General features: G+C 56.7%; 1 protein-coding gene across 2 annotated transcripts; it reads right to left on the bottom strand.

The window, feature by feature from the left end:
- Positions 1–2025: 2025 nt before the first annotated feature.
- On the bottom strand, positions 2026–6245 carry Ppp1r14a (protein phosphatase 1 regulatory inhibitor subunit 14A). 2 transcript variants are annotated; one of them, XM_051162756.1, is made up of 4 exons: positions 6039–6245; positions 3822–3902; positions 3270–3333; positions 2026–2228 (listed from the first exon to the last, which is right to left on the bottom strand). In XM_051162756.1, exons 1-4 carry the CDS (start codon positions 6237–6239, stop codon positions 2149–2151), a joined length of 426 nt encoding a protein of 141 aa, XP_051018713.1. In that variant the 5' UTR covers positions 6240–6245; the 3' UTR covers positions 2026–2148. The 2 variants fall into 2 exon arrangements, with proteins under 2 accessions (XP_051018713.1, XP_051018712.1); XM_051162755.1 differs by having other exon boundaries at positions 3301–3333.
- Positions 6246–11606: the final 5361 nt, after the last annotated feature.

Here is an 11606-nt window from a genome sequence, read left to right as displayed (position 1 = left end):
ACAGCCAGGGCTACACAGAGAAACCCTGTCTCGAAAAAAAAAACAAAACAAAACCAAAACACATCCTCAGACAAAGAACAAAGAAAAGAAAGCATGAAAAGACTGACTAATGGGGAAATTACCAACAATTGACTTTTTGGAAACTATTTGCTTTGGAGAGGAGAGGGCGCATGTGCAGGTCAGGGGACAGCCCGAAGAAGTGGCCTCTCCTCCCACCATGTTGAAGGGACTGTGAGACAGGGTTTCTCTGTGTAGGCCTGGCTGTTTTGGATCTCTCTGTTATCAGTAGACCAGGCTGGCCTCGAACTCATAGAGCTCCGCCTGCCTCTGCTCCCAAGTATTGGGATTAAAGGCGTGGGCCACCACTGCCCCGGCTGGCTCTCACGGTAGGGCTTTTAACCACACAGGCACGCAGCTTCCTGGTGCTTCTGCTGTGGATTCTCACTTACGTAATTATACTGCCTTTTCATGGGAACTGTCAGCAGTCGCCAACACCTCAGTAAGAATTAGCCAATCTCCTGGCAACTCTAAAAAAATGACTCAGTGATAGCTGAGCCCCGCCCGGGGTCGCCATGTCCCAGCCCTGTGACTTTCAGCAAACGCTGCCACTGTTGGTGTGGGCCTCTGGGTCTTAGGGTGAGGAGGCTCTTGTTTTCTATGGGAAACCGAGAGTGAACGCCCAGGGCTTGAACTGGGCTTCCTCACCTCCTCGGACCTTGAGGAACCAAAACCGGGTTCTCTGAAAGGGAAGTACAGGGCTCTGCAGGCCACGAGCCCCAGGTGAGGGGAGCCGTTCGACGTCCCCCCCTACCCGCCACCCAGTCCTTTGCACGGAGGGAGGAGGAGCCGGAGAGGCGGGAGGGTGTAGGGCCAGCTAGGCCAGTGGCAGGACTGGACAGGCGGGGTGAGCTCACTAGTCTATGGCTCCGATCCCCGGTGTGGGGACCCCTGATCCGGCGGCTCGAGGCCTGGGGTGTCTCTCTCCATCTCGTTACCCACAAGGTCCTCCCTGCTGGGTTCTAGGGACACTGTCCATCTTGATCACTAGACGGGGATTATCCCCGACGGGACCCCAATACCAACCCCTCTGCTTCCAAGTTCAGTCTGCAGCGACGGCTGCACACCACCTGCGCAGGTGCGCGCCCACGTTCTTGCTTTGACGCGGCGTCTCCCAGGAAGTCATCCCTGATCCTTTAGCATTGCTGGGGACAGAACCAGTCTCTCTCTTGCTTTCTTGCTTCTGCTGAGGAGGCGCCCCACTGCACATCCACAGCCCCAGCCCCTCATCGGTGGTCTCTTCTAGACAAGCCCTCCGTTGTGCTATTTGCAAAGCTTCTCTGCAAGGAAACAGTTCCTCTCGCCCTTGGTACCTAATGACGTTTTTTGCACATCTCACGCTCAGCCTCTGACTCAGGCTCTTCTCTCCCCCCCCTACCCCCTTTTCTTTCTTTCTTTCTTTCTTTCTTTTTGAGACAGGGTCTCTGCATAGCCCTGGCTGTCCTGGACTCACTTTGTAGACCAGGCTGGCCTTGAACTCACAGAGATCCACCTCCCGAGTGCTGGGATTAAAGGCGTGTGCCACCACCGCCCGGCCTTCTCTCCCACTTTAATGCCAAGGGGTCCTGTGGCTTCAACTCCAAGAGCCACACCTAGCACGCTCCGCGTGGAGTGGACTAAGAACGTCATCGCCGCGTGCCGCCCTCACTGGGGTGGGGGGGTGCGAGTGGGTTACAGTGGGTCGTGTGCTCATCTCTACATCCCCTGTGGCTCAGGGATCTGGCTTTCCTCACGGGAGCTGGGACTGGGTCCATATGGGGGAGGTGGGGACAGGATGCGAGTCTCTGGGACGCCTCTGGGTCAGCAGGGTACACGTTCTCAGGACCCGTGGCCAGGAGGAATGCTTCTCCGTCTGCCACGGGCCAGCTGTGGCCTGGGGACCAAAGGCAGGGGCTGCGGAAGGCCAGGGGAGTTGGGGGGGAGGGGGAGAGAGAGAGAGAGAAGGGAGAAAAAAATGCAGACGCCAGAGGCAGTTACAGAACCATTAAATACAACTTAAAAACAATCTGGGCTTTGGGGGCGGAGAGCAGAGGCGGCGGCAGTCAGGGTGGGGCAGTGTGCGCCCGGTCCTGGCGGGGGCTCAGGCTGGGGTCATCTGAGGGGCTGGGATGCGGGAAGCCCGGCTGCCTGTGCAGGCCCCGCAGCTTGGCCAGCAGCTCCTGGATGAAGTCCTGGGGACAGAGCGGGGTTCTGAGGACCGAGCAGGACAGCGGCCTCCCAACCCCTAGGCCTGCGCCTCTTCAGGCAACAGTTTATTCAAAGCAGGGAGCTGAGGCCAGGCAGGGAGGAGGGCGGGCCCTGAGATAGACCAGGGGAGAGGGAGGGGGAGGGGAAAGGGGGTGTGAAAAGGTGACTCAGTGGTCAAGAGCCCTGGCTGCTCGCGCTTCCAGAGGACCTGGGTTCAGGCCCCAGCTCCCACATGGAGCCTCAGAACCATCTGTGATTCTGGTGCCAGGGCATCTGATGCCATCTTTTGGGCTCCATGGGTACCAGGCACGCGTGGGGTGCACAGAGATCCATGCAGACCAAAACACATATACTCGTAAAATAGAGACATGGAGAGAGCCAGTCAAAGAGCCAGCCCCGAGAGATAGAGAGTTACAGACAGACACGGGCCGCAGCGGGAAGGAGGGAGGGAGAGATGTTTCTCAGGCTGAGGAACTGGTCCCTGGAGACCAAGGTCTGAGCCAGCTCCAGCTCCAGGCCGACTGACAGGCAGTGACGTTTGTCCCTCAGGCGGCTAGGCACTAAGGGGAGAAGCCTGAATATTTTCCCTTTTAAAGCAGGGAAGGAAATGGGTATGGTTGCTTTGCCAGCTCCAGAACCCCCATGATGGGCCACCCCGCCCCCCAAGAGGTAGACGGGATGGTGGGGGGGACCCCAGTCACAAGGGAAAGAGATGGAGAGAGGGAGAGCCCCCCCGCCCCCCCCATCGAGGGATAGGCACCATATGGGCAGAAACAGGAGCCTCATGGGGGAGGGGAGGGGAGGGGGAGGGAAAGAGTGAGGGGGAGGGGGAGGGAAAGAGTGAGGGGGAGGGGGAGGGGGGAGGGGAGGGACTCGGAGGCAGCAGCCTGTGGATCTGGGTGGCAGATGGTTGGAGGAGGAAGCAAGGATGACAAGCAGCAGGACAGAGGTGGGGGGCTCCCTGGAGTTCCTCGGGCCAGCCCCCATCTGCCCTGGCTATGGCCAACGTCCCCCTCCCCACCCACCCCCCTTAAAGATGAGAGGACAGAACCTCACCTCGGTGGGATTCCTGCAGGATTCCAGGAGTCCCTAAGGGGAGGCGGGGTGGGAGGTGGAAACAAACAAACAAACAAACAAAAAGCCAACCGGTAAATGACTGACATCTATGCACTCAGAGGCCCTCCCCTTCCCCCAAGGGAGCAAAAGACGGGTATGGCCTTCAGGCAGGAGCAACGGGCCCAGGGCCTGAGAGCGACCAGAGAGGCCAGAGCTACTAGAAAGCTGAGCCTCTGCCTCGAGGGTCCTAGTTACGGTCAAGACCAGGTGTGTGGCCCCAGGGAAAGTAACTGAGCCTCTCTAGGCCTCATTCCACCCCACCCCCCGTCCTCCCACCCCCACCCCTGTATGGTGGTAAATGTGCTTACTTTAGAGTGCGTTTGTGGGGGATTTGGTGTCTGGTATAGGAAGTGTTTAATAAACATGTCAGTTCGCGCCGTTCTGTTTCGGGGGCCTCATAAAATGTTGGGCTGCGGGGGGGTTGGGGGGAGGGGCGGCTTCCTCCCGTCTTCCCCACCCACCTGGATTTTCAGGCTTCTTTCAGCCTCACTGTCCAGTTCCAACAGCTCGTCGATGTTGACTTCATCTGGCATATCTGACTCCTAAGGCCAGGGCGAGCGGGCTGGTCAGAGTCCATGCCCCCGCGGTCACCCATCCCCTCCACAGGCTTTTGTCCAGGACTCTGGAGGCACCCCACGAACCCTAGGCCCAGCTGGCCCGGAGAGTGTGGCAGGCAGGGACAGCACCACTGAGGCAGGCCGACATCTGGGTGTCAGGGGGAGGGGTGGGGTGACAGATGGGTGGAAAGAAGCCCAGGCCCTCCGTACCAGCCCGATGCCCGCACCCTTGGCTCGGCCCCTGGTGCGGGGGTGGGGTGGGGGGGTGGGGACCTCGGGGTTGGCTGGCACGGGGCTCTCTCTCCTTGGCTGCGGCTCCCACTCAGCAAAGCAGGCCCGGTCGAGTCTCTCTCGGAATGTCAGATTCTGGGATTCAGGAGGGGTTGGCTCCTGCCCTTTCAAGGGAAAGTCTTAGCAGTGGTGTGGGGGAGGGGAGCCAGATGGGGCCGGCCCCTTCCCCTGGGGACAAGAAGGGCTTTCTGGGCTTAGGGCCAGCCAGGCCTTCCTGGGCCACAGGGCGGGCTGTTGGGTCGGGGAAGCGACCACCTAGGCTCGCCGTGGTGGGCTGGCAACAGGAGTCCTCTCTGAGAGGAGGGTGAGACCTCTGGTCACAATGGGGACAAGACTCAGCTGTCCTGGGTCAGAGGCCCCTGGGCCGAAGCCTCAAGTCCTGCTGCCCAGCTGGGGAGTGAGGGTGCTGCCCTGTGTGGGAGGCATCTAATTGTGCTGGGTCGGACACTGAGGTGCCTCCTGAAGGTGTTCGGAGAACTACATGGCCTGAGTGAGTGTCGCCAGTGTGGCGGCCACTCGGGTGTGGCCAGCTCATGTCAGACCTGGCGAGCTGTAGGGACCATTTTTATTTATCTTTAAAAAAAAAAAAAGGTGGGGGAGGGAGGAGCAGCCTGGTCTACAAAGCAAGTCCAGGACAGCCAAGAAGCCAGGCGTGGTGGCGCACGCCTTTAATCCCAGCACTCGGGAGGCAGAGGCAGGCGGATCGCTGTGAGTTCGAGGCCAGCCTGGTCTACAAAGCGGGTCCAGGACAGCCAAGGCCACACAGAGAGACCCTGTCTCGAAAAACAAAAAAAGAAAAGAAAAGAAGGGGTGTGTATGCGTGTTTCTGTACATGGCCCTGAATGGCCTGGAACTGTGTAGACCAGGCTGGCCAGGAACTCACAGAGACCTGCCTGCCTCTGCCTCCCGAGTGCTGGGTCTAAAACCTGTGCGCCGCCATGCCCGGTGAGCTACAGATTTTCCAGACAGGGTCTCCCTTATCTAGGGTTGGCCCTGAGCTAGCTAACCCTCCTGCCTTCACCTCCCAAGTGCTGAGATCACAGACAGTAGAGGCCGTGGCCACCCTGGTTTCTAATGTCTGTGTTCCTGGGGGCACATTCAGCTCTTTTGTGTAACTATAATTTCCACAGGTGTGTGTGTGTGCGCGCGTGCCAGCCTGGAGCTGTGACAGCTGTCCTTCAGTTTGTAGGCGGCTAATGGACGGTCCTATGTAACTCGAGTCACCTTGTGTCCCGGGATAGCTATTGAAGTGTGGGGCGCTACAGCTTAAACTGATGCGTATCTCTCTCTCTGTACAGCTGTAATTCTCCCCTCGGCGCTGGGGCGGGTGGGGGGGGGCGGGTAATCGTGTTGCGTGTGCGTGTTACTGTGTCCGTGGCAGGCCATGTGTCGTCCCTTGAATTGATCCACTCGTGCTCCTGTGAGCCTGTGAGCGGCTCACCCCTGGTGCTGTATCTAGGAGTGGCTGTGACTTCCGTCCTCTCTGCTGTCCTATCTCCCTTGTCACCCACGTCTATGTTTGGCTTAAGGACATGCCCTCTGCCTATCCGCTCTCTCAATATGTTGGCTCTGGCCCCCTGGATTCCTTCTCACCTCCTGTACGGGGCCTTCCGGGGTAGCTGGACGCACGCGTGTCTGGGGACCCTGGGCGCACGCCTGTCTTTTGAGTGTGAGTTTGCTGGATGCCTCAGGGCATGTGTCCTCCCAGCAAAGGCCGCTGTCGGTGCACAGGCGAGCATGTACCAGGGTCACCGAGGTCGCAGTCTCAGGCCACCTCCGTCCTGTCCCCCCCTCCCCGTCCCCGCAGCCCGGGGGGCCCCAGGGTCTCACCCTGCCTCGGTACAGCTCCTCCAAGCATCCGTCGATCCACTTCTCCACGTCCAGCCGCCGCTGAAGCTCGCGCCGGTCGTACTTGACGGTGACTCGAGCGTGGCGCTTCTGCAGCCCGCTGGGGCTGCCCCCGGGGCCGCGGGCCCGCGACGGGGACTGCAGCTTGCTCAGCACGCGCTTGCCCAGCCGCTGCGCTGCCATCGCGCCGCCGCCCGCCCGCCCGCCGTTCCCACTTTGCGCTCGGCCTCGCGCTCCGAGGCTCTTAGGGGCCGGGGCGGGGCCGCCGGGGGCGGGGGCTCCGCGCTCTAGGACCCGCCCCTCTCCGGCCGCCGGGCCTCAGTTTCCCTTCCTGCAGAGGCCAGCAGGCTAATGTGCGGGCTTCAAGGCGGAGTTCCTTCGGGGTGCACATGGGTAGGGGGGGCGAGGGGGCCGGCGGGGCTCCCCTGCTCAGAGCGCTCCAGGGTGCGAACCCTCGGGCGAGGTCCCGGGACAGAGAGAGAGAGAGAGAGAGAGAGAGAGAGAGAGAGAGAGAGAGAGAGAGAGAGAGAGAGAGAGAGAGAGAGAGAGAGAGAGAGAGAGAGAGAGAGAGAGAGAGAGAGAGAGAAGAGAAGAGAGAGATGAGAGAGAGAGAGAGAGAGAGAGAGAGAGAGAGAGAGAGAGAGGAGAGAGAGAGAAGAGAGTGTGTGTGTGTGTGTGTGTGTGTGCGTGCGTGTGTGTGTGTGTGTGTGTGTGTGTGTGTTGTGTGTGTGTGTGTGTGTGTGTGTGTGTGTGTGGTGTTGGGGGAGTTCTGCCTTGTACGCCCTCTGGCGGCAGCAAACGGTGCTGCAGAGGTGCCGGGCTTTGAAGTTTCTAGTTTTTTCTGAGGGGCCCAAAGTTTTTAAGACCTGGTCTCAGTTAGCCACGTCTGTCCTTGAACTCCCTCACCTCCTGCCTCCTCGGCCTGAGTGATGCGATCCCAGGCCTGAGCCATCACACCCAACTGTTCCTTTTCCTTTTTGTTTTCTAGAAGGTGGTCGGGAGACTGACCCTGGTACCTCAGGAAAGCAAAGCAAGTGCTGAGCCTCCAGCCTGCACTTCATTCGTGAACCATTGCTTCGTACCCCGCCCCTTCCGCTCACTCATTCACTCCCTTAGCCACCCATTTTAAAATAAATAAATAAAGGCCGGGCGCGTGGTGGGCACATCTATAATCCCAGCACTCAGGAGGCAGAGGCAGGCGAATCGCTGTGAGTTCGAGGCCAGCCTGGTCTACAGAGTGAGTCCAGGACAGCCAGGGCTACACAGAGAGACCCTGTCTCAAAAAACCAAAACATAAACAAAAAACAAACAACCAAAAACAAAATAATAATTAATAAATAATAATCCTGGGTGGATAAAATGGCTCCATTGGTTATAAGCCTTAGGACCTGACTCTGTCTCAACTCCTGCAAGCTGTCCTCAGGCCTCTACATGTGTCACAGTACCGTGCCCGTGTGTACACACACACACACTATTTTAAAAAATATCAAGTGCCTGCTATATCAGCCACTGTCCTAGCGAGAACTGGCGAGCAGCACGGGGCAGGCCACCCAGAGCTCACCCTTCGGCAGAGATGGTAAATGCAGTAACTGCAGGGCGTCTAGTTTATTACAGGACGCTACCTACCAAAGGTGACAAGGGACAACCCCGGCTTTGCGAGTTGTCTCGCTCACTTGAAGGCAGCCAGAGGGAACCAATGCTACCTCCATGGTTGGTCAAGAGCCGAGGGCAATCCAAGCCTCACAGACGCTGAGCAGGTGTTCTACCCCAGAGCTCAGCTCCACAGGGCTGCGGCACGTTAGCAAGGTGTATGTGTGATTTCCTTGTTTGCTCTACTACTGTCGCTCAACCTTGACTGGAGCAGAGGCTGGAAGTTTGCACCTCGGGCCCAGGCAGAGAGGGGACAGGAACCAGTGCAGTCGGCCCAGTGCGTACCCTGCAAGTACGAGGGTCGCTGGCACCCATGTGCTAGCCCGGCTCGAGGGGCTCAGCGTTTAAGAGCACTGGCTGCTCTTGCGAAGGACCCGGGTCCAGCCTCCAGCACCCGCGGGGTGACTGACTCACGAATGCCTGCCATGCCTGGGGTGCAGTCCCACCAGCCGGCTTCCAGGTTGCCTGGCGACCTCTGACATCATCACCTGTCTCAGCTGCCAGGTGCGCAAGATGAAAGGACGTGCTGCCGGCTCTCTGCTGGTCTCTCACGCTTCTGGTTTCTCCCTCTGTCTGTCTGATCCCCTCAGTCATGGCTGCCGGTCCCTATCTCTCCTCTTCCCCGCTCCCCACCATAAATCTCCTTTCATGCCAGGACTGTTCTGCGGCATCTTTATTAGATAACAAGGCCAGGTTCAGCGGTGCTAACACCCTCTTCTGACCTATAAGGGCACCAGGCACACACATGGCACACATAGATACATCCAGGAAAATGCTCATATACATAAAAATAAACCTTAAAAAAAAAGCTGGAGGCTGGAGAGATGGCTCAGAGGTTAAGAGCACTGGCTGCTCTTCCAAAGGTCCTGAGTTCAATTCCCAGCAACCACATGGTGGCTCACAAACATCTATAATGTGATCTATGCCCTCTTCTGGCTGCAGATGTACATGCAGGCAGAGCACTGTAAATACATATAAATAAATGAATCTTTTTATTTTTTTTCCAAGGCAGAATTTCTCTGTATAGCCTTGGCTGTCCTGGACTTGCTTTGTAGACCAGGCTGGCCTCGAACTCACAGAGATCCACCTGATCTGCCTCCCGAGTGCTGGGATTAAAGGTGTGAGCCACCACGTCCAACTTAAAAAAATTAAAAAAAAAAAAGCTGGGTATAGAGGCGTCTGCCTGTAATAATAGTGCTGGAAGGTTAAAGACAAGAAGACCCAGGAGAGCCAGGTGGTGGCTCTCCATTTTATTTTTTGACCCTGGAGTTTGCCGAACCTGGAGACTGCCAATTTGGCCAGACTTAACTTGCTAGCAAAAGCAAAGCCTAGGCACCCGCCAGCCTCTGCCTCCCCAGCCCAGCGCAGGGTCACTCTGCTGCGCAGCCTGACTTTTCACATAGGTGTGTGTGGGGTACAGATCACAGGTCCCTGGGTGGAATGACAAGCATTTTACTAAGCCGGTTGACCAACTCTTGTTCCCCCTCCCCACCCCCTCAGGGTCTCACTGTGTAGCCCTGGCTGGCCTGCAACTCCCTGTGTAGATCAGCCTGGCCTCGAACTCACAGTGATCTGCCTGCTGAGTGCTGGGGTTGAGAAGACACTACCATGCCCAGCTTGCAGCTTGCTTGCCCCCCCCCCCCCTCTCTCAGGCCTTGGTATGTAGCCCAGGCTGGCCTGGCAGTCATCCTGACTTTCCTGCCTCAGCCTTTCCATCAGCAGGGATTAGAGGCCTGGGCCACCGAGCGCATCTGAGCAGTATCCCAAAACAAGGGTCACACCAAGCACCAAACACCTGACCATTACCTCATGGTGCCTCGGACCAAGCCGGGATCCGCTTGCCCTCTTACCTTCGCAGCCTCGACAGCGGGACCTGACTCGCCATGTGCACGTGCTGAGTCACTACGTGGTTCAGTGAGCGAGTGAGTGGACCTGTGCTTTCTCCCCAACTGTGACCTCGAGCCATTCAGTGCTGTTCACCAGCACAAACTGGGCGCTGGTGGGGAGTGGGATGGGGGGGCACGAGGGGGACTGAAGTTCTGGGGAAGACAGCCAAGAACTTCAAGGCAAGATAAAGAAGACAGCTGATAGCCGGGTGTGGTGGTGCACACCTCTAATCCCAGCACTCGGGAGGCAGAGGCAGGCGGATCGCTGTGAGTTCGAGGCCAGCCTGGTCTACAAAGTGAGTCCAGGACAGCCAAGGCTACACTGGGAAACCCTGCCTTGGAAAACATAAAAGAAAAAAAGGCAAACACTGTATTGATAGCTTGCATTTCCTTGGCTTTAAGCCAGAAAACAACCACAATGGTAGCAGTGGCCCTGAGTTCTGCAGTGTTGCCCAGGTATCTGTGTTCTGTGTGCCAGGACAGCCAGAGCTGCACGGAGAGACCCTGGCACAAAACAAAGAGCAGCTCCTCGCAAAGGACTCGGGTGTGGTCCCCAGCATCTATATGGTGGCTCACAAAGACCTGTGACTCAGTTACAGGGGACTTAATGCCCTTTTCTGGTCTCTGTGGGCACCAGGCACACAGATATGCTGTGCTCACACATACATGCAGGCAAAACATTCACACACACAAAATAAGCTTTAAAAAGGCTAGGTGTGCCAGGCGTGGTGGCGCACGCCTGTAATCCCAGCACTCGGGGAGTCAGAGGCAGGCAGATTCCAGGACAGCCAGGGCTACACAGAGAAACTCTGTCTCCCCAAAAAATTCAATCAAACAAAAAGTAATCTCTTAAAAAAGGAGACTTATCTGCTGCTCTTGATCCTTGTAGGTTTTCTTCCCTGACTCTTACCCTTCAGTTATTGAGGCTGCCTTTTTTTTTTTAAGATTTATTTACTCATTATGTATACAGCGCTCTGCCTGCACATCCACCTGCAGGCCAGGAGAGGGCGCCAGATCACATTATAAATGGCTGTGCGCCACCATGTGGTTGCTGGGAATTGAACTCAGGACCTTTGGAGGAGCAGCCAGTGCTCTTAACCACTGAGCCGTCTCTCCAGCCCGATGGCCAACTCCAAGGCTCTTTTGATTTATTCCATTCCAGCCACAAGTTCACTGTCCAGTTTTCAGTTTTTTGTTTGTTTTTCGAGACAGAATCTCTCTGTGTAGCTTTGGCTGTTCTGGACTCATTTTGTAGACCAGGCTGGCCTCGAACTCACAGTGATCCACCTGCCTCTGCCTCCCGAGTGCTGGGATTAAAGGCGTGCACCACCACCCTGGTTTATTTTATTTTTCTTAAATACATATGTGTGTACGTGTGTGTACCTATGTGTACGTGTGTGTGCGTATGTGGGCAGGCATGTGCCATGGCTAGAGTGTACAGGTCAGAGGACAACTTAAGAAAATCAGTTCTTTTCTTCCATCCTGTGTGCACTAGGAATTGAACTCAGGTCTTAAGGTTTGCTGGCAAGAGTCTTTAGTAAGCCACTTTGCTGGCCCACACAAAAGTACTATTTTCTTTCTTGTTTTTTGTTTTTCTTTTCCGAGACAGGATTTCTCTGTACATCTCCGCCTGTCCTGGACTCGCTTTGTAGACCAGGCTGGCCTCCTCAAACTCACAGCGATCCCCCTGCCTCTGCCTCCCGAGTGCTGGGATTAAAGGCGTGCGTCACCAGGTCCCTGCTAAGGTCACTATTTCCTTTTAAAAATTAATTTACTTTGTATTTTGTGTGCATTGGTGTTTTGCCTGCACATATGTCTGTGTGAGGGTGTCAGATCTTGGTGTTATAGACAGTTGTGAGCTGCCATGTGGGTGCTGGGAATTGAACCCTGGTTTTATTTATCTCGCTGGTGGTCTGGTACTCAGTCAGTCCTGCTCCATCCATCCAGTTCATATGGACTCTCCTCCCAGAAGCTCACCCTGGTTCTGCGGTTCCCATGTCTCCTTTGGGTCCCG

The sequence above is a fragment of the Acomys russatus genome, chromosome 19 (assembly GCF_903995435.1).
Source record: "Acomys russatus chromosome 19, mAcoRus1.1, whole genome shotgun sequence".
Lineage (NCBI taxonomy): Eukaryota > Metazoa > Chordata > Mammalia > Rodentia > Muridae > Acomys > Acomys russatus.
Note: the sequence above shows the minus strand (reverse complement) of the source record. Positions and strands in the feature narration are given on the sequence as shown.

What these genes read in the sequence shown, in the direction of transcription:
- Ppp1r14a (XM_051162755.1), bottom strand. Translation starts at nt 6,239, where the DNA reads ATGGCAGCGCAGCGGCTGGGCAAGCGCGTGCTGAGCAAGCTGCAGTCC. An exon ending in AGGAGCTGTACCGAGGCAGG is followed by an intron (nt 3,903 to 6,038) that starts GTGAGACCCTGG and finishes CCCTGGCCTTAG; the next exon opens with GAGTCAGATATGCCAGATGA. An exon ending in CCTGCAGGAATCCCACCGAG is followed by an intron (nt 2,229 to 3,300) that starts GTGAGGTTCTGT and finishes CTCTGTCCCCAG; the next exon opens with GACTTCATCCAGGAGCTGCT.